This window comes from Pholcus phalangioides, unplaced genomic scaffold (assembly GCF_987345545.1).
Source record: "Pholcus phalangioides strain wild (caught in Gottingen) unplaced genomic scaffold, Ppha-v1.0 ptg000014l_1, whole genome shotgun sequence".
Taxonomy (NCBI): Eukaryota; Metazoa; Arthropoda; class Arachnida; order Araneae; family Pholcidae; genus Pholcus; species Pholcus phalangioides.
In genome coordinates this window covers 9,440,709-9,463,691 of record NW_028301607.1, presented here as the reverse complement: position 1 = coordinate 9,463,691, position 22,983 = coordinate 9,440,709, and the positions used below count along the sequence as shown (strand labels likewise).

The 22,983-nt window shown below is 35.3% G+C and overlaps 1 protein-coding gene across 1 annotated transcript; it reads right to left on the bottom strand.

Annotated features, from left to right (window-relative positions):
• Window positions 1-4,031: 4,031 nt before the first annotated feature.
• On the bottom strand, window positions 4,032-22,719 carry tos (Exonuclease tos). The gene is made up of 12 exons (XM_089241699.1): window positions 22,437-22,719; window positions 19,487-19,606; window positions 17,237-17,360; window positions 15,414-15,551; window positions 13,757-13,972; window positions 12,679-12,869; window positions 11,769-11,856; window positions 10,448-10,625; window positions 10,029-10,320; window positions 7,122-7,819; window positions 5,391-5,493; window positions 4,032-4,406 (listed from the first exon to the last, which is right to left on the bottom strand). The coding sequence occupies exons 1-12, from the start codon at window positions 22,598-22,600 to the stop codon at window positions 4,376-4,378; spliced, it is 2,343 nt and encodes a 780-aa protein (XP_089097825.1). The 5' UTR covers window positions 22,601-22,719; the 3' UTR covers window positions 4,032-4,375.
• Window positions 22,720-22,983: the final 264 nt, after the last annotated feature.

Here is a 22,983-nt window from a genome sequence, read left to right as displayed (position 1 = left end):
TACAGAACTCATGACTGTGTGCAGCTGTTAAAAATGGCATGACAACGAAATACAGTGGAACTTCCGTTAACGAGCGGTTCGGTTAGCGAGCAATTCGCATAACGAGCAAAAAGTTTGAAAAAAAAAATTGATTCGCATTACGAGCAAAAAATTTTTGTATAATTATTGTCACGTTTTCGCAACTAAGCTGATGATTTTTGCTTTCATGCACACACCTACTGTGGAATTGTAGGTAATATTCTCCCCTATAGTGTCCGGTCAGCGTGCCTCACTGGAAAAATTGAGTGTGACTATTATACGAAACTAGATGTCGCATTGTCAAACAAGCGCGTATGTGCGCTTGTTTTTTAATATAAATTCTGTTTGGCCAGGAGTTGACCATAGACGAACTGATAGACCTCCATTGCATGCAACAGCAAGAGCTTATATTGAAGGTATCTTTTTCTGAGGAAGAGAGAGAGAAGAAACTTCACATTTGAAAAGTGAGAAGTCCCTCACTTTTCAAATATAAATAGAGAGATGTGCAAAATATACGGGAATCAGTGCAAAATTCTGTCGAAAAGTATCAATGAAATAGAAGCACAGTAAAGCAAGCAATAAATCTGTCCAACGACATTGCAATTTCTCATCTCCGAGAAATCCTAAAAAGAATACAAAACCAAGTGTCATTGGATACGTTCTTTTTAAAATCACGCAAAAAGAATTTAGACTCACAACAGTGAGTCCGTAAATCGTACAACACGAGATAGTCCACTTCTCTCTCGTTGTTTACAGTAAGTTAATTTGCATGCATTTATCGTATCGCATGTTTGTTTTTATGGCGTTATTACATTATATATACTGTACATATTTATTTCCCTTGAAAGGTCTAATTCTTCCCCTCTCTTTCTATGTATGTGGCCCCTTCAGCACTTGTCGTGGCTCCACTTTTCATTTGTGGCCCCCTTTTCGAGTATCCACAAACGGGCCACATGGCATCAGGTTGCGAACTACTGTAGCTTTATATAACATGCAGAGAAAAATCATTTCACTGAAACTTTTGCTGTCACCTATCGAATAAAACTGTTATAATTTTCCGAATGAAGTTGCTGACTGGCTTCTGAATATCCTAATAAAGTGATAAAAAAATATTCCACCATATTAATGATATTCTAAAAAGCAATAATATATACAGAATCATTAAATTTATTTAAAAAAAGTTATCAGTTGATATTTTTATACAGTAATATAATATGAGTAATTTCGTAAAAAGCGGTCATCTTTCACTTTATTAAATGGTATCAAGAAAACGTAAACCGGGATCAAAATGTGTTTTAGGCCAAAAACCAGGACGACTTTTCTTTACGAAAATATCAACCATTAAAGTTTTGAAGTAAATTTAATAAATATTATTATTTCTAAAAATATTTTATCATACCATATTATGCTATTTGCTCAATATAATTCACCAGTCGGAAACCTTTTAACAATGTCAATTGAAAAATCATATTAATTTTATTCGGTAGATGGCAGCAGATCATTCAGATTAATGATTTATGTTCGTAGTAATTAATATGTAAGCTATTATTCTCTCCAGCCAAGTACGGGTGACCCCAGAACACTTTTTCAGTGCCGTCTTAATACGTGGGCCCACCCTTGAATGGCCCGGGGTTGAACAAGTTTGAAAGGGGTGCTCATGATAACGATATTTCGTCAAAATTTTCGAGAGCTTCAATATGTGAATAGCGTACTAGACAGTCATTTCCATCAAAGTACGGGGCCTTAGAAAAATTACCGTCTGCAGTGTGGGGGGCGATGGGGCTTTTAAGACGACCCTGCACTTTTCCTGAGTACCCATGATGTTTAAATGCCCTCCCCGCAAGAGGGAAGTTCACTGATTTCTAGCCCAGGATAGGCGCGGGCCAATCTCTGAAAATTCATTGGCTCGTCCAATATATGTATTTTATTGTATTATATATCATTATTATTGCATTGTATTATTGATTACATGCCGTTCTTGTTAGTCATTCTTATGTGAATGAATAATTGTGGAACGAATTATATCAATGTTTTCATCATTTCCTATGGGGGAGTTTGATTCGAATAACGAGCGATTCGTATAACGAGCACGTTCATGGAACGAATTAAGCTCGGTTCCACTGTATGTGGTTTTCCACAGGGACCAACCTAACGAACATTTAACGGAAGCTATATGGAAGCCGGCAGGGCTCTTCAACGTAGGCCAAATGTGGCCTACCGACGAATTTTTAAAAGAATACCTAATTTTTACACATGAAAACGATTAAATTCCAAAAAAAAAAAAAAATCGTCAAAGAGCTCTGGTTAGTGAAATCTTGCAGGTAAAAACAGCATTAAATGGTGATAAAATGGTTTTACGCGCATTTAATGCTGTATTTTTCCCGAATTCTCCTTTGTTTTTCGAATTCGAATACTGTATCTCAGCGAATATTGAAACTTAGGAACGTAGCATTTTTTTAGTTGGCATCAGGACAGACAGGGCAACAACTTTCTAATTGGTTTTTTTTCAAGGACGGGGTGTTCGCAAGAAAAGTTAATTACTTTCTTTTAATAACTTTTCAACCCTTTCCAGTGTGAATGACGTATTCGAGTGCTGCACATTATATGGATACTTTTTCTATGTAATTGGAAGTATGCCTCTAGGATCAACGGTTCTCAACCGGTGCTCCGTGTGCACTTCCCAGGGGCTCCACGGCCAGTCGAGGATAATGAAATAAATCAATAAATTTGATGAACAAACAAAAAAATAAAAAAAAGAGTCCCTTTTTCATTAAAAGGTTATCATTTATGAGGGCCATTTAGTAGCCAATTTAAAAGATTTTGGCGACAATTTGATTTTGCACTTTGCCAATCTCTCAGCGCTTGTAGCTTTGCCATCCGGATATTCTGATGAAAACGGGTGTCACCTTACAGGATATTTCCTGTTCTTTTCCAATATGTGCTCAGTTTGCGTGTAGGTCAAAGAAACTTTACAAATTAGGTTTTTTTTTCAGACTTGACACATTTCCCTTCTATCCATCATAACTCGAAAACGATCAGAAATAGGACATACTTGCTAGATGTTTTAAGCTCTACATGGGCACATCTATCACCCCATTTTGTCGCTTAGCGGATCAGGTGAAATTCAACCTGTATTTTTTTCTGTGTATGAAATGCATCTAAAAGAAAAATATCATTACAAATACAAATACAACGCCACAACAGGCAAAATGCCCAACGAGATGGCTGATAAAAAGATGCCCATAAAAATATGGATGTCATACATTTAAAAAATACAGCAACCCAATTAAAAATGCAATTAACACAAATTATAAACAATATATACCCATGATAAAATATTATACAACACCCATAAAGAATTTTTATGGTTGTCTTATTCTAAGAATGGATAGCATCTCGATTTACCCCAACATGTTTATCGTATTTCTTTTTAAACGTGTCAATTGTGTTACAATTTACTACCTCCGGGGGTAAGCTATTCTATTTATTAACAACCTATTAGAGAAAAATTCCCTGCGACACCATAACCTTGCATTGTCCCTCACCAATCGATACTGGTGTCCCCTTGTAAAAGCAGTCGATTGGCGGTGTACTAAAAGTTCATGGTCCATCCTATTCATCCCATTGAAAATTTTGAACACTTCAATCATATCTCCTCGACACCTGCGTTCATCCAATGTAAACATATTCAAAAAATGAAGTCTCTCTTCATAACTCAAGCCCTGTGTGCCAATAAGGACACGCGTAGCTCTTCTCTGCACCCCTTCAATCAAGTCTATGTCCCTTCTGTAGGTATGGTCTCCAAAACCTTACAGCATACTCCAGTCCAGGACGAACTGTCTCGAAAAAGCGGAAGAATGACTATAGGAGAATGCGAAGAGACCTTTTTGAAAATGAGACCAAGCATTGATACGTCATTAATAATTACCCGTAAAATGAATATTCAATTAGAAATACAAGACAATCGATACACTCACCCTAAGATATAAAACAAAATGATGCAAATTTTTCTTGATATAAATGTACATTTAATTTTCAGATAAAACACTGAATATCAATGCATATATTTAAAAAATCATTTTTGAAAATTCATGTTGTGGAATGTCAATATTTCATTACATTTTAACATTATCATAAATATGATAATCTTATAATTAGTCTTGTAAACAGATTCGTTAACTGAAATAAACTCAATTGTAGTAGTCCAAACATCACATGACTCGACAAACAAAAAAACATTAATAACTTGAAATACATTTGATCACCAAGAAGACATAATAAATAGTATAATCTTGTATGATAACATCTCCCTGAATGAAAAAATAGACTGCCACCACATCAATCAGCTGACTGGTTTTCATGACGAAGTCGGCATGCTTTTTGGTACCCTAGATAGAGGTGAAAAAAGGAGTATTTTTAGATATATGTTATGGACAAAGCCCAATAGGGGACAAATAGGGCAGTTTGCAAATCTGCTACATAAACTCTGATTTAGATCTACATTAGATACTGTCTCTATATATTTTTATTTGCATTCGTTATCGGCAGGTCTCAAAATTATGTATCCTATTTCACCTGTCCTATGAGATTATTTAAAAAATTTTACTGGCCACAGGTATAAGGAGGTTGGAGAACACTGGACTAAATCAGTGTTTAAATTTTTTCACCTGTAGCCCCTTTCAGACCATATTTTCTTCTTGTCATCTCTCCCTTTATATAATTCAGGGTGCCTCCAAACCAGAAGTGAGACCCATTCTACTCATTGATTTTTTAAAATTTCTTTCATAGTTGAGGTTGATTTCGGACAGAGTTCAGTGAGCTTCCCTTTTGTGGAGGTACTATGCAGGGTCGTTCCGATGTAATTGACGTAAAATGATGTGCTGGGGTCGCATGCCAAGTATGAAATATAACAGCTTACATTCTACATTTCCATAGATACTCTTGATAAGTATTCTACAGATCTCTAACTCACACAGGGACCAACTTTGACATATGGGAGATGGGAGGTGGGGGGGGGGGGGGTTGGAAAGCAGAAATTAGCCCTGCCCCTCTTATGACTATGATAAAAAATCTTAAGTGAGTCAGTGAATATACATGTTTAAAATTTAAGCGGGTCTGGGGAAATGCCACACATGTGTCCATGTGGAAATCAGGTCCTGTATTTAAGCCTGCTATGGACATGAGTCCTCCTCAGGCCATGCCTAAATGGGCCTATGCATCATTATAAGAATTTAAAGCTTTGATATAGTTGAAAACATCTGAAAATAATTGACTTAAAAGACATGGGGGGGAAAAAATAATTAGACGAATGCAAGAAAAAATTACAGGATGCTAAGCATAAGTGGCTAAATTTAAACGAGTTCCAGACTCACCTGGTAAATCTGAAATTCAGCAATGTGTCTTGCATGTTCAGCTGCTTGCTAGATTTTGAACGGTTCCGTGAAAGTCCAACTGATCTGCAACCTGTTAGCTTTCCTGTTGAAATATCGCAAAAAAAACAACAACAAAAAAACAATAATTATAGTGTCATACGATGCAGAATCATTATTCATTTCTCTTTGGATGCTGAAAGAAATCTAAAAGAAAGAATTTATATTTACAAATCATGTTGAAAAGTTTTGAGTAACGTAAGTTGACCACTGCATCCACCAATTTCTTTTAAGTGTGATTTCCTTTTGACAAAAATTTTATCTGCGAAACTTTTGAACCCTTAACGGTCCAGAGGGGTTTTCCTATTTATAATAATTCATTGGTAATTTACAGTATGTGCTTTCTAGCCCCCTCCCCAATTGCAATCATGGTTACAGGAAGGCTTTTGAATTTTATAAGCTACACTGTGAGACATAATTAATCGTAAGACACACTCAAATTTTTGTGAAGGCACAAGAAGGACCAAACTAAAAAATATAAAAAAATTCCAAGCTGTTTTACGACGGTGTGAAATAACTTAATACCAAATAGTGTGGGAATTCAAAAAAAAAAAAAAAAAAAAAATAGAGACTTTCACATTATTTTTTTTTTGGAAAAACTAAAACATACAGACATATAACATAAAACATTATAGACAAAATTTTAAAAGGCACCTACTGATTTTTGGGGGGAAAAGTAAAACTACATATAAATTTACCAAAATCAAGATGTTTTGTATAACCACCTGTTGCTAATCAAAGCAAAAATATGATTTGGCATGGATTCAACCAAATCAATGAGAGTTTCACACGAGACATCATTCCAAGCTTGTGGTATGGCGGCTTTTAGATGCACAATGGAAAACCACTGCTAGAAATGTAACTAATATAAAAACCTTGATAACGTAGGGTTTTTCTTTGTCTCTCAACATACCCAATATGACGAGGAAGGTTACTGTATACAAGGTTTCCAATATACCTATAGTTTTAATTTTAATTCTCTGATAAGAAAAATAATACACAGACCACCTTTTATTTCACAGAATTTTAGCGATATAACGAGTTTGGTGTTGTATAAAATCACAGTTGAACCCATGTAACCCCTGTATATGGAAGATTTGTTCACTAGTGTTAGTACAGTAGAATCCTGTTATATTGAATTCCAAGAGAAATTACTTCGTAATATCAAAATTTTGTTACAAAAGGAATAATATATATTTCAGATTTTTACATTGAACCTACATAAACTAATCTGGGGGATTAGAAAAGCTTTCATTAAAACAAGATTTTTGCTATAACAGTATTTGTTAAAACTGTAAACCACTACTAAACCACACATGCACCTCATTTATATTGCTCTGCAAAACTTCTAAAGAATTGGTACATGTTGGAATGTGCGCATAGGTGTTGTGAATCTAACATGAATTTTGTTTCTGTGTAATGTTTGTTATAGTGATGCCACCTGCCATCTGTTTTTTAAACTATGAGTGTGATGTTGGAAGATATGTACTGTTGTAAGCCTGTTGCTCTGTGTGGCAAAAGCTTTTTAATGTGGAGATCAGCAAACTTGTTCACTGAAAATTTCTGATGCTAAGAAAGTTAGGCCCGACATGGGAGGGGCAACAGAGTTTGACTATATATATATCACTGATCATAGCTAGATATTGAGGGTGGAATACACAACTAAAATATCACCTGTTGGCAATTTCTTGTCGGATGAAGAACACATAGATTTCGTCCCCTTCCTCTCTTCATCTTTAGAGATAGACTTATCCTTGATAAGGAATGGTATTTTAGGGCTTTCAACAGAATTTTTGACTGGAGAATCTGTTACGTCAAAACACAGGACATCAGCATCAGAACACTCAAGAGAAGCCATAGGTTTCCTAGGGATACCTGGAGAATTACTGCGAACGTTTCTGAGAGGCAACATGCTATGAATGTTTGGTTTTGTTGGGGTTGTTTTTACGCTCTGGTAATTATCATCATCATCATCATCACAGTTCATAGAGTCAAAACTCTCATTCAGAGAACTTCCTTGGCTTCCTAGTAATAACTTTGAATGAGGTTTTAAGAAATTGTAATTAGATAACGGGAGCAGTTTTTCATTTTCTTTGCCATCGCAAGCTGCAGGCAACTTTTCATCTTCACCGTCAGCCATGATGCAACTGCTGGTGCTCGCAATGGAAGATTCTGGATACTCTGCAGATGGATCATTCGAATTAGATGAGTTCATTTGAGACAAGTCTTGTTCACTGAGTCTGTACTCATCATCTATGCTATCCATTAGTCCTGAGATAGCTTTGGCTTTAGGATGAGTATTCTCCTTCACTTTTTCACTTTCAACATGATTTGTTTCTGGGTCATTCCTTCGTTTGCTGTTGACAAAGAATCTGCATTTGGGAGAACAAAGAAGAATATGTTAGATTCTCACTTTTCATGATTTCATATGAAATATACATTTACAAATATTGGTGAAAAGCTTTGAGGCATTCAATCAATTGTCATTTAATTTTTTTCAAATTTTCTTCAAGCTGGAATCATTTACTGGAATCTATTATGCACTCCCCATACCCTCTACATTTGTAGTACATTGTGTAAATTTTTGTAGTTGAAGAATAAGGAGCTCATTAGATTTCAGTGAATACCAATACCATAACAGGCAAATTGCCCAATGAGGTGGCTGAAAAAGATGTACAACAAAAAAAAATGGATGTCAAATGTGACTAAAATGCCCAAAATGAGAGCATATATCATGAAAAAAAAACTAATGATTAATAAAACACTGCCCATAAAATGATTATGGTTGTATTATCTAAATATGAATAGCTTCTCAATTTATCCTGATTTATCATATTTGTTTTTTAAAAGTGTCAATTATGTTTTCGAATTCACGACCCTCAGAGGTAAGTCATTCCATTTATCCACAACCCTATTACGGAAAACCTCCCTGCTGCACTACAACATGGAGTTGTCCCTCACTAAATGATACCGATGCCTCATTGTCAAAGTAGTTGATTGACAGAATAATAACAACTCATGATCCATCTCATCCATCACGTTGAAAATTTTAAACACTTTGATTATATCCCCCAGACACCTGTGTTCTTGCAATGTAAACATATCCAAGAAATCAAGTCTCTTTTCATAGCTCAAGCCTTTTGTGCCAACGTAGCTCTTCCCTGCACTCCCCTCAACCAAGCCTATGTCCTTCTGTAGGTATCCAAAACCTTATGGCATACTCCAGTCGAAGATGAACTAAGCCCCAGAAAAATGAAAGAGTGACTTTAGGAAAATGCGAAGAGATGTCTTACAAATACACTATATATTTCTCATAGTTTTAAATCAATGACATTTTAATACATTCATAAACAATTTGCATTAATTTAACATAGTTCTCATGTTAACTGAACTATGTTCAGTGATAACTCACTGAACTGTTCAAATTAATTAAACACGTGGAATTCATCTCCTCTCCAGTGAAGAAAAATTTGTTCTTTGCAGAAAGCTTTTGAATAGTAGCTGAAAAGTTTTCACAATGATGAAAAATATAGAGTTAGATCATTGCGTTTTTTCCAATATTGTGAGCCATGGATGCATTTACACAAGTTTATTATTTGTAAATAACTAATGCCGTGCTTAATGTGTTCACATATAAAATTAAACACATCACATTTACTCATGTATTTCAATAGTGTTTTCTCTCTCTCCAGAGAAACTATTTCACTAGAAAGACCACCCAGAAAAACTTTAGTTAATTGCCTCATTGAGATTTCATCATTAAATTGACAATCTGGATGTTTCTTCCTACCATCCAGCTAGGAAAAATATAAAAGGGGGGGGGGGAATTACAATGCATGTGCCATGGATTTAATCAAAATCAAAGCTTTGGAAAAGTGATCACTTCCACATGATTACATAAAAATAAGTTATTGAATCTCAAGGCAAATGATAAAATCCTCAGGAATGATTGTGTACATAGAGATGAGTTATCAATTCATTTTGCTTAAAAATTTCAAGCTTGGAACTTAATTTTTCTAAAGAAATAGTTGATAGTTTCACGTTTTTGTCTCACTAGCTTCTTGGTAATCAAGGCCAATAAGTGATGGAAAATCAGCACTAAAAACTTGTCATTAACATTTTTGAGATACACTTGACTCATTTGCATCAACAAGCAAAGTATTCTACAAAATTTTATTGTTACTTACTAAACCAAGTGTGGAACAGTCCACACACATTGGTTGTTCCAACTGGAAATGATATATACAGTGAAAAATTTGCTATTGCTTCTGGAGGTAAAGAAAAACACTTGGAGGTCAGAATTCAACTCTAATTCAAATAAATCAGAATAATGTAGTTTTTCCTTGTACTGGTAGGATAACATGAAAACTAGGTCTGTTATTGATAAATGGTGATGCCTACCAAATGCGAGTTAAGCACATCAGATTTATACAATGAGTAGCAAATTTAGTTTTGATGCAAATGGGTTGATTCCCATATTCACATTTCAAAAGCAACTCAACCTTTATATGTACATACACTCTCTGTTTATTTAAATTTAGTTCGGAGTAACATAGTTATTTGAAAGATAATCATGTTCACCTGCTTCTGACAATTTTCTGTGGAGGTGAACTACTGCTTGTTAGAGATGTGCTGAATATCTTTGATGCCAGAGACTTCCTCAAGGGAGAAATACCATCAACAAGACTTTCAGTTGACTTTTGTTTGTCAGGGATTTCAAGTCTTTTAGGAGTAGTTTCTATAATACCCTCACTGGAGAAACCGGAATCATCTGCAACACTTTCGTCTTCGTTCTCTTCTGTTTTCAGTTTCTTATTGAAATATACAGAAAACAGCAACTTGTCTTGCACTTCAAGATCCTGGTTTTCGTTGTCTATAAAAACAAAATAAGTAAATAAAATCAATATGAAAAGTAAGAGAACAATCTGATCAAAACACCTTCTCACAGCAGGAAAAGAAAAAAAACACATTTGACACATTCAGTAGTTTAAAATAACCACCTTCTTGGAAAATTCGCTTCCTCACAGATGATGACGACGACGGCAGCAATGACACAGACTCTGGACTACGGTGCTTGAACTGGAAAGATGATGATTTCCGTTCATCTGTGCCAGATATTCTTTGACTGGATAAAAGAGAGCTGCCACCTTTACTGAATGAGCTTTCTGTAATGCTTTTCTGGAAAATATGAAATTTCAATTGGAATCATTGAATAAGATATCTGAAAGAAATGTCATATATAAAAAAATAAATACATGACAGAAAAATTCTAAATAGTTGATAAAATTTTCTTGGCCATCATTTGATAAAAATTGTTTGTTCGGGTTTGAAGACCACCATCTGCTTGAGTTAGTTCTCAATGTTCCCCCAATACTAGTGGCTGTTGATCCAGTTTTATCAATTCTCCTGATGATGCCAACCACTAGTGTTGAGGAAACGTTGAGAACTCACTCAAACATATGACGGTCTTCGAACCTGAACAACAATTTTCAGAAAAATTCAAGTTTGAATTTTGATGATGAAATTGACAGGTAAAAAAATTAATGTTGAATAAGAAAACCTGTGGCGTATATGGGGACAGAGGTGTATGCCAGGAAAGGGATGCAGGACACTCATTTCCCTCTCCTTAGTCAACCAAAATTTGATTTTTTTAACATGTTCATTGAAAAAAATTAAAAAATATCAATATATATATAATCCCTTGTGCACCATCAACAATTACGTTAGTTGTGTCGGTACAATTTCTTTCTCAATACACTTGTACCAATGATGAGCCCTTACTTAGCCTGAGAAACTCTATTGAGAAATAAATCTGCAGCAGGGAAAATCTCATCAGTTTTATTACAAACAGTAATCTTTAAAATGTTGGAATTAACTCAATATTTCTATAGCACTTTGAAATAATTTGTAACTTCTGCTATCTCTTTACCTCAGTTAACTAAACGGCACTTGCTTCTTGTAAGCATTCCTCTGAGGAATTTCAAATGAATTAGTGCAGGCTATGCATTCATTGTGCACTAAGTTTTTTCTGAAGAGTGCTTGTTATGTGTTCAGGAAATGCTGCTATCTGTCTTCAGAACTCAAAAGCAACATCCTGGCAGATTATTTTATAGTTGTTTTGGTATTGTTTTTGGAGAAGACATACAAAGCTTACTAATAAGTTCATGACTAGATAAATAAACATCCATGCAGATTACTGTTCACTGATAAATTTATTATTAAATTATCGATAAGCTTACTAACAATAATATTGCAAATAGATTTCATCCCGAATATGCTCTGACTATAAGTTACAATAAAAATTGGAAAGTAGCCAATCACCTTAGGAGTAAAACCTCTGAATTTCTGTAGTGTTTTAACATTGACATCACCATTGGCTATTTGCACCGCCATCTCATCAGGAAAATATCTTTAAAGAAAAGGTTGAGGAAAAAAACCAGTTCTGTGTTTGATGAAAAATTCTCATAGAAATACTGCAAGGGACAAGACTAAAAACTATTGAACCATGACAGCAATGCAAAAAAAAAAAAAATATATATATATATAATGATTTAAGTACTACTATTTATAAAGGAAGATTGATGGTGGCACATGAAAGTGTTCCTCAGAAGAGAAGGTACAAAAGTCTAAATATTGAAAAAACTTTCCTCTTATTGCATTTTTGAATTACTGGGGTAAAAAACCTGTACGTCAAAAGATTGAGCCTTGAAACCAAACTACTTGAAGAATATGTAGTTTTAGCAACTAATGATTTCTTCGAATTAAAGAATTTTTATTTTGCATTTCAAATGAAATTAGTTGTAATCACTTCGACCCTGATACAATGATTTCTTTGATCATATGAATAAAAGCTTTCAGTTCCGATTAAATCCATTTTAATTTTTAATTGAAATTGAATGCTTCAAACAGGAATTGTTAGGTCTACCTTGTAAGCACAGATAAAGTAACTTTTACGTAAGTGTTCATCAAGCAAAAGCCCTCCCAGTTGTTAAAAGATGGTTCAATTAAGGGAAAAAAAGATCATATTGATTGATGTGACACATGAAAAACACCAAAGTATGGAAAGCCCAAAATTGATGCCAGTTGAAATGTTTGAATGCGAAATGAATCCATGAAATATACTTGATAATAATTTATATTTTGTATAAAAGTTGAACATGATATATATAGCTTAGATTTAAATCACATTTTCAGAGGAAATGAAATGAAAAAACCACAATGACAAGGATACTTTCCAGCATATTCCATATCTGAAGCACTAATATCATCAGGGTATGGATGCAAAGGCACAAGTGCTTTTTTCTTTGGGCAGTATACCAACTGATATAAGAAAGTATTGTTCGCCTTCATGAAGTTATCTATGTACTCGGGTGAAACTACCAATTTCAACATTTTCAAGTAGCTGGGTAGTTTCGGCAAAACCTAGAAATACAACAATAGCATGTCATGCTTCATCTGATGCTGATTGACATAAGTGAAAATAGAATTAGAAGAAAACATGAGAACTGATTATTTAACATCTAAAGGAAAAATGTGAGCTTCAAACATTTCTTTGAAATTTTCAATGTTCAAGAATAATATTTGGATAAAAATTTACATTTTAAACATTCACTCTGTTATCCATGCTATGTACAAGAGCATCATGGACTCCTAGAAAAGTGCTTGCCTCTATTTTAATGTTAATTGCAATTAAATTTTAAACATAATTATGCATAATGTATGAGATTATAAGGACATGTGGGAGGGGGGTAGAAATTCATAGTATATAGATGAGTCATTCTGAGGGCCTTTCCCCCAATTTGTTTTGGGGAGTAGGGAGGGATTCAAGTCAGGCTATTGTGCCCATCTTGTCTCAACATGTAAATAATACTTATTGTCAAAAAATGTTTGAAAAAATCTTGTTTAAAGCCAGGCTTGACAAATCAAAAAAAAAAAATCTAGATGCCAATCCAAATATTTTAAAGGCCAAACCATGGGTAGAGATCTGGGGGGGGGGGGCGGCATTGCCTCCCCCTAGTATCTAAGGTGGAATCGGCTGATCTAATGCATGTGTGTGTATATATGAATTGACGATCATCTCATCATCATCATGCAATAATGACCATTTCCCCCCCCCCAGACTTTCAAGTCCATCTCCGCCTATGGACTAACTTTACTAAAGCGGAGATAGTAGTCATACATAGTCTAAGGCCCAATTAAAAAACCCAATAATCAAAAGAGGTCTGATCCCAATCAGTTCAGATTAGGTAGGTTTAACTGTACTTTGTTTGTACAAGAAAAAGACGAATAAAGAAGTAACACACACTTACACTCCTCAAATCAGGGTTGTTGGTGAGACTGAAAAACTTGCATGCTTTAGCCAGCCCTATACCAGGTAGAGATGGCAGGTAATCACAGCCGGAGAGAATACACATGTACCTGAATTTTTCAAAGCTCATTTTCTCAGCTTGCATGCCAAACGATTTAGGTAGGTTCTCTTTCTCATAAAGCATACCACCACCACAGCTATCCATCTTGAAAAGAATCTTGATGAGAAAGAATCTAACATTAATTCGATTTAGAACATAGCGTTATATATATATATATATATATATATTGTGATTTCACAGATCAACAACTAATACTACAAAAGCAACTTGCAAACTCAACAGAGAAAATAATCCTTATACAATACAACTTCATCAACAAATGGAATAAGTTACAGTCAAACTTGTTCAATTGGGAAGAGCTTGAAGGCATTGCAAAAAACTTTTCTAGCAAAATCAAATTAAAGTTGCTGCATCATTGAAAAGTCAACAGTGCCAAAGAAAGAATTTTAGAATGCGCTAGAAGGTATTGGATGAGCTAGTAATGTCTGTCCCATGATTTCCATAGACTAAACATGGTTTGTGATGTCATGTTATATGGTAATTTTTATTAATATAGATGCTTGCATTCACTCTCTCCAAATTTGTGGTAGCTTCCACAGAGCACACTATGTACCGCAGGTCAGTTTTATCTGAAAATATAATTTTGAAGAGCAATATTTCTACCCTTAAAGTTCCTTCTTCCGTAGCCAAGAAAAATTGAAAGATAGCGAAAAAGCAAATACTCCATATAGCAGGAGCTACTCGCTGTTCAAGACAAAGAGTCGAAATTAAATGACCAGCAATATGAGAAAAGGAGGAGGAAAGGAAAATGGTGGAGCCAATCACAGATGAGAATGTGATAGCGATGCTGATGGAGAAAAAAAAATTATTGTAGAAAGTGATGCCAGACTTTTGAAAAGGGTGGTGTGCTAGTTAGGAGGTCATTGACCAGTTGGTTTGAGTTTTTGTAGATGTGGAATGATTCGTAAAAGTCCGGGTCAAACGGTGAGGGGCATTTTTGAATAATTTTGGCGGATGAAAAGTTGAATCTATGATCAACCCTCCTCGAAAATCTGGCAACAGTTTCAAAAATAATTTTTTTTCTCCATCAGCATCACATTCTCGTTTGTGATTGGCTCCACCATTTTTCTTTCCTCCTTTTCTTCGTAATACTGGTCATTTCATTTTGACTCTTTGTCTTGAACAGCGAGTAATTCCTGCTATATTGAGCATTTCTCTTTTTGAAATCTTAAATTTTTCTTGACTACTGAAGGAGGAGCTTCATACAGTTCTGAAACGCATCTAGCAGTAGTTCTATTATTTTCGGTTCACCGACATTGTTTCCCTAGCATATTGTCTCAGCCAAAAGGTAATCTTTTTCTAAATTAATTCCCCTTCAAAATTTTAAGGGGTATTTTTGCAGAAGAAAGAGTATTGTTTTAATAGGTAAGAAATGAATCTAAAAAAAATTACCTAAAATTAGTAGTAGTATTTTTACACTTCAACAAAAAGAGGGGGGGGGGGTAAAATTGAATTTTGATGTTTGAATCATGCATCTAGATGTGTATTGGCAAACACTGCCGAAGGTATAAAAAATATACATAACACATAAGAATACCTTTTCACATCCAAAAAGGACCAGGTCAGAATCTTCAGTGATAACGATTTGACACATTTTGCTGATATTCAAGTATGCCAACTGAGCATCGGCTTCATATGGCGCAACTATACAGTCTATATTTTTTACTCGACAAGCCTGTAAAATAAATTTATCTTTTATCAAAATCAACATGGGGATAAATAATGGAACTTTATGACATCAGATATAAATACAATACAGAAACAAGTGTTTTCACATAATTTTATTTCTTTGATGACAGATCCATGCGAGAAGAGCACAGAACATAGGTATCTACGATGTTTGCAACATCGTAGATACCTATGTTCAATGTTGCAAACATTTGCAGAAAATCTGAGGAGCAATAACATTCCTTGGCAACACAACTGCTGTTGAAGAACAGCGATATTTAGTTAGATTTTTAAAAATATATGTTTAACACAATTTAAAATTTGTTTAAGAAAATCCAACGAAATAAGTGATGGAGTTGCTAACAGCACCAGTTTCTAAGCATGACAAAAATATCTAATCCCGTAGGGGCCAATTCCCAGGCGAAAACTCTGTAGTTCTCATGACATGACAAAATGCTTCACCAGCGAAGAAAACGTAATAAAAATAAAACTGAAAAAATTAGGGACTGCATAGGGTGACCATATGACCAGTTTTCCTGGGACATCCATTTTTCCCCCCATAATTTTGACCATCTTGACTTTTAATGACCTGCTGCCATTGCCAGTTGATGAGAAGTAATTGTAATAATCTGCTTTTTCCAAAAAGCCTCTTGCATTATCATTCTCTTCACTGCAATCAAGTTAGATTCATTTTGCCCACAGGGCGCAAGATCGTGAATTCTGCGAACTACATAGCAAGAGAAGACGCTAACTCAAGAAGGCAGATTTTTCAGGGTTCTAACAGAATGGGGGGGGGGATTTTTTAGGTGGCAAAATATCATTCGCCTTCACTAAAAAAATGTCCTGAACAGGGGCCCTGTTTTCCAAACTTGTAAATTATGTTATGATATAATTTGACTATAAATATTTTTCTCACAGATTAGTCATTTTAAAGAAAAGTTTCCCTGAAAAACTCAATTTTAATTCACTGTGATTTGTGGCAACGCTTTATTTCCCCATCATTCATGATTTTTCAGTGTCAATTTAGCATCAATTGGAAACTTTTTCACATTTGGTACCATATTTGACAACAAGTAGCAATTTCTGGTATTTCTCTCAAGGAAACTTGATCGACCTAGCAAGGACTGAGAGATTTTAATTAATGCAAAGCCACAATGTGAGAATTTTTTGGGTTTTTTTTTCTGTAAATATATGAAAAATCAGAATAATCTTGTTTCAGACTGGAAGATTTTAATGAGGTTGAAAAATTGGAAGCATAAGCACCTATGTAATCCTGAAAAAAAATTTTTGGTGGATTTGAGCCTGCAAGAAAATTTTACATTACCGCAACATTATTAATAAGATATTTTATCAATAGCCTTGATTGAATCCAAACATGTATATATTATATCCTGCTATTATGTCACAAATAAACTGTATACCAGGCATCTTTCACCTGTTGCTCGCAAGCACCTAGAGCGCTCACAATGCTTATGTTCAATTCTGTGCTCGCAAGCATTTGTTCAACATTCCAATTAAACACCTTGTACAAATTGCACTCAAGGCACGCATTCATATATCAAACTTGCCATGTAATAGTGCTCTTCTTATGATGATTAGTACAGGCAGTGCACTAGGAAAAAGGCCGAAGACCTCTGCTGTATACCCTGAATGAGACAGAGTCATTTTATCTAATATCTTTATAACGCTTACTCGTATGACTTCAAATGCCATTTCAGGAGTGACATCAATGCATCTTTGGAAGCATTCTCTCGCTTCTTTCAGTTTCCCCTGGCAAAGGAATTCTTTTCCTTTTTGTCTTGTTCTCTCCCGATTTCTAAAAAAAATAATACGTTATGTATGAAAATTTTTGAATTTCTCAACTATGACGCAATATTTCACTCTCAAAAACAAAAAGTACAGAGAAAATAACACTGGTATCAGCATGAATAATAGGAACACTTGAGATATAGTGACACCACTCTGGCCAACAAATGTGATTTCAGGATATATTGACTTAGAGAATTTATATTTTGGTTATTGCTCTTGACTCTCATGGTACTGTAACATATTATTGAAATACAACTGAACTCACATAAAACTAATCTCCTGATATAATATAACAAAACATTTGGGGTCCCCCACCCCCCATAGATTTCTTCTTCTGTTCATTAATATATTAGCAAAATTTTTGGTTTCTTGAAGTTCATTATCATAGGATTTGACTATATAATGTTTGGTATATGGTAGAACTTAATGCTTAATTAAACTCAATCGCCATGGCAACTAAAAATTGATATCAATGCCTGAAATTTCCTAGGATGTGGGAAGGACACATGCATATAGCTAAATCAAAACTGTTAGCAAGTGCTTGTTGTCATGAATGGTATCACTATACTATGAGTGTGCCGATTAATGTCATAAATTTTATATAACCACTGTGTGCTGATATAAAACTAATAAAAAAGAAACGTCAGACTAATAAAAAAGAAACGTCAAACTAATAAAAAAGAAACATTAGCTGTAGGATGTAATGAATATCGTACTTGCATATTGTCAAATGGGTCGTGAACCCCTTGTATATATAACATGATTATTTTTGCTATATCGGACATTGCACATGGTTTTTGAAATTGTATCTGAATGAACATGACTCTGGGTCATTTACGTCCCATACCAGTGCCCCCTGATTTTATTGTACAGTCTCACACTTTTGTATACGCTTCTTTAAATCTATAGCATTTGGATGCATATTTAATATAATACCAATATTTTTCCAGTCCTCTCCTATGCCTCCAAAATTTGGGACCACTACACTGCTTGCAATATAGAGAAGCTGGAATCAATACAAAATAAATCTGTCTGCTTTATCTACGACAGTTGGTCCTCCTTTGTTTCTGTCTCCAAACTTAAAGGCGAACTTGATCTTCTCCCTCTAAGTACTTGCCGTCTTTTTTCTCAATTAACCATGCTTTTTAAAAATTCCCCATGGACATTTCAATTTTGATACCACCGGTATTATCTCCAAGCCAACATATATCTCTAGCAGACTTGATCATTCACTTAAGATAAACCCTATCTCTGCTTCTACCAACTGCTTTAAATTTAGCTTTTGTCTGCATGCCATAACTAACTGGAACTTACTCCCCTCCACAGTAGTTGATTCACCCATGTTATTTATATTTTCGAAAAATGTAAAACTTTTTTCTGTCACCATCAATCGCATTCTCATGTTTAGGCCTCGGCCAACATTATTGTATAAATAAATATTATCAAAGGGTACTCTGGGCTCCCTCAAATATGGGGGAGGGGCTCGAACTCCTTGTATAACGTGATAATTTTTGTATTTGCCAGCCCACAGACATGCTTTTTGTTTAGTCGGAAAATTTTGATGATTTTTTGAAAATCCGAACAAGTTCATCTGAATGTACATGACTCAGGAACCTTTTAAGTCCCACATCAGGATCCCAGATTTATTCTTTATTTTTACTTATTTTTTTTGGCACAGTCTCACACTTTTGTGTGTACATTTATACTGAATGTACATTTAATGTATATTCAGTATGTGTACATATACATTGTACACATACAATGTACATGTACATTCAGTACATGTTACTTTGAATCTCCTATTTGAATGCATATTGTCTAAGGGTCGTCTAGGTACTATAAATAGTGCCTCACCTCATTTTACAATCTGATTCTCTTCGTTATATGTATGACACTGCACGGTTTTTTAAATTGTATATGAATGCACATACATAACTCTAGGGGTCCTTTAGATACCATGATAGGGAACCCAATTTTTTATCCAACTCTTTGTAACTCAGAATTTTCTCTGGCATGACCACACATGTCCTTCGGAGCCATAAGCTTATATCCTGTAAGCGACACAGCCCGGTTGTGCTCAGTCTGTTTTGTTTTTGTTCTGAAATACGTAGCAAAAAAAAGCTGCATACATACTCTCGCCTCTTTTTCTCGGTCACAGATTTCGACTCCAAATTACATCCATCAAAAACCATGATGGGTTTCACACCAGCGTCCAGTAACATATTCAGTTGCTTCATGCAGTAATGGACATACCTGTGCATACAATAGTAAAATAATTATAACATATCCATGAAACTTTGTATACACATCAACAGTAAATTTTAAGAGTGCAGCATTTAATGTTCGCCATTCTGAATAGGAAATGCTTGTTTTGAGAGAAGTCACTCTCAGCGATGGTTAGATCCACGCAGTTTTATGGAAAGCAATTTGAATTAAGTAAGTTGATCATATCTGTATAGAGACAGTTTTATGAGACATTTGGTGATGATTGGCAATGTGGGACTATGCCTTCAAGATAAATAATTGGTCGACAAAAAATATAGTTAGCCTTCAGTCACTGAAAAATATACATTGTGTCAGAACCGCTTTGAAGTGGAGCCACATCAATCAGTGAATTGACATTCCCAGTTCTAATCCCGGAAACATTCTGTTCAAGACATAATCAATTTTTTATGAGTGAAAGAGGGTATGACTCTAATAAGCAAGGTTGTTGTCGAATTAGCAATTTTTTCCTATCGCTATTAGCTTATTGTGACATTTGGCTCTTTCAAAATTTTTCATTGCCAACCAGAATTTTTTTTCAAGCAAAAACGCTATCTTTAAAGCACCATTTTTCATTTCATTTGTCATCAGCGTGTGTCCCAGCTCTCTTGCATTTGTGCCTGTTATTTAAATATGCATCCTTGGCTCGTTAATTTTTCCATTATTTTTGGCGAAAAATATTCTCTAATCTGATGAGAAAACGCTCCAGTTTCTAACAGAAGTTTGTCTTACACTAACAAAATAGAAGGCCTAGTTTTTTTTCTCAAAAATTAAAAAAAAAAATTCTCCAACAGCGACAGACACAAAAAGATTTGTAAGAATATTTATTCGCCATCAAAATGTGATGGTTCTGGCAAACCTGAGTTCTTGTGTATGTTATTGCCAAAGTCTTCTGAAATGCAGCCATTTTGCAAAAAAAATAGCTAAGAGTTTTAGCCGATGCCTGATTCACAGAAATTATTCGGAATTTGGCAGACAAATTTGAAAAGTGGCTAGAGATCCCTGGTCAATTTTTGATATGCTGATATAAGATTGTTTGATAGCCCTACAAATCCATTTTTTCCTATCATAAACCTGTGATACATTGCCACATTGAATCAGATCCATGTGGCAAAGGTAAAAAGAAGAAATTTGAGAAAAAAAACTATTTATATAATAATATGCACAAAGGCTAGACAAATTGCGAAAAAATCTATGTGGCAGAACAATTTTTAGTGCTAAAATTTTTTTTTACCCCAAGGTCCAAAAAGATGCTTCTTTATAGTAGCATAATGTCCCTCTTTCATGTTGGCACTGCTATGAATTCCGAACATTTTCTGCTGCTCTCAGCCAGCAATTACATACAACAAGGCGTCAATACCAATTTTTCAGTTGCCATGGCAACTGGCGACTGGGATTTGTCCAGTCCTGATATTAACATGTTTTTCATGCCAAATTTTGAAATTAAAAATGAGTACCACATTGTAATACAAGTAGTAATATGATGGGTTGCCATAGCTAATGTGTACTTCAACTTGTGCCTTTTCTTTTCAGACCTAGGCCAGGAATCTCCAGATACTTTGCAAGATTATTAGTCAAAGTCTGAAATTCTGACATTGGCCAAGGTCAATTTATAATGAAATCTACCAATTCGCGAATTGGCCAATCGCTGGCTTTGTTAGTAGCATATTCATTGTACGGAGACAGGATTGCTAAGGCAAAACCTATTCACAATCAGAAATTGCCAATTTGGTAACAACCTCACTTATGGAATCATAGCCATCCATGATACTGGCTCGTTCGACAGCATTTAGTAATATTCATTTTGTTGTTGCACTTTCTAGCATGGGCGGAGATATGAGGAGCATTGCCCCAGGGCCGTCTTAAGAGTATCATGGGCCCTTGGGCCAAGTAGTTTTTCGGAGGCCCTGCCTGGTAAATCCTAGAAAATTTCAACCGGATCTCATTTTTGTGAGGCCCATCTTCTCTTGAGGATCCCAGGCCATGCCCAGATGGGCCCATGCGTTAAGACGGCACTGATTGCCCCTCCAGCATCAAAGATGGAGTCGACTGACGTAATGTATAGGCTTATATGAATTGACATCATCATTGTGCTTCCCCCCCCCCCCCCCACCAGCAATAATAATCATGTTCCCCCAGCCATTCAAGTCTATTTCAACCTATGCTTTCTAAATGAGTAAAATGAACTATAGAGAAATTTCAAGTGGGCTTTCAAATGACGCGACATTCATTCTAGAAAAATTCCTTGACAATACTCAAATGCTTCATAGTGAATTCAATGAGAACAATACACATACTGAATGGGAAGAGTTCGATCGAACTTGTACTGAAATAAATTACATAATGGTACATTTATCTTTCTTGGGTGAAGACTGGACAAGAGCCTGATACTAACAAGGGAAAAACAGGGAACAGTCCTGAAATAGGCAATTTTTGTATTATAGGCACAACACACATATGCTCCCTTTCATTGCGTATGCCTCAGCCTTAAAAAGGACTACATATGCCTACCCATTGGTGTCAGCAAAAAGGGGAGGTTTTGGGGTTCTAACCCCCCCCCCCCTCCCCCCAAGCCGAGAGTAGTGTAGTGAGGGAAAAAACGTAAACACCCCCCCCTCTCTTGAGAAGAAAACAAAATCGGAAAACCTCCCTTGAGAAAATTCTGTGTAGGCCTATGTGCCTACCCCAAGAATGCATAGTTGCCCAGGAGCTTGAATTTATGAGGAACAGGCCCTGGACTGGTTTATTTACACATATGAAAAAAAAAATTATCACTCTCCGCAAACTGCAGATAGCATTAAAATGAAAGCTTGAATCTCACCCATCAGTTTTTTCGCCCTTGACCAACTTCTCGGCGCAAGAGAAGGCCCCTTTGTGCAGCCAACTGTAGGCATCGATGGCCACCGCGATTCCCTTCGGGAAATCCCTTATATTTGCGGGCCTGCAAGAGTTTTTGATGAAGGGCAAGAGCCCGGTTATACCCATTATCTAAGTAGGAGAAACTCTCACGTCGACTACAAGGTGTACTTTAGTCGATTTTTTAAACGTAATTGGGTCGATGATCACAATTAGCTCAACGTTGTTGACACAAAATAGGGGTTGGCGGGAAATAATTTTAAATCATTAGTCAAAGCCGTGTAGAAGTGATGGTCATTAATTGACCATACGTCCCGTATTTGGACTTTTTTTTTTTTTGTTGGTGTCATGTTTTTTTCATGAATTTTCGACAAAAGAAACGAATTTTACTTTTTCCTAATGATTTATATTAAAATTTTTAGATTGATTTATTTTCAGTGATTTAAAAATTCATCCAAATCTTAAAATATATTCTATTTTTCAAAATTCAAAAGCATCTGAATCATCAATTT

Coding starts and splice junctions, on each gene's coding strand:
- tos (XM_089241699.1), bottom strand. CDS start 22,600: ATGGGTATAACCGGGCTCTTGCCCTTCATCAAAAACTCTTGCAGGCCC. Junction 11,857..12,678: donor GATATGGAATATGCTGGAAA/GTATCCTTGTCA, acceptor TTTTCTTTAAAG/ATATTTTCCTGATGAGATGG. Junction 10,626..11,768: donor TCAGAGGTTTTACTCCTAAG/GTGATTGGCTAC, acceptor CATATTTTCCAG/AAAAGCATTACAGAAAGCTC.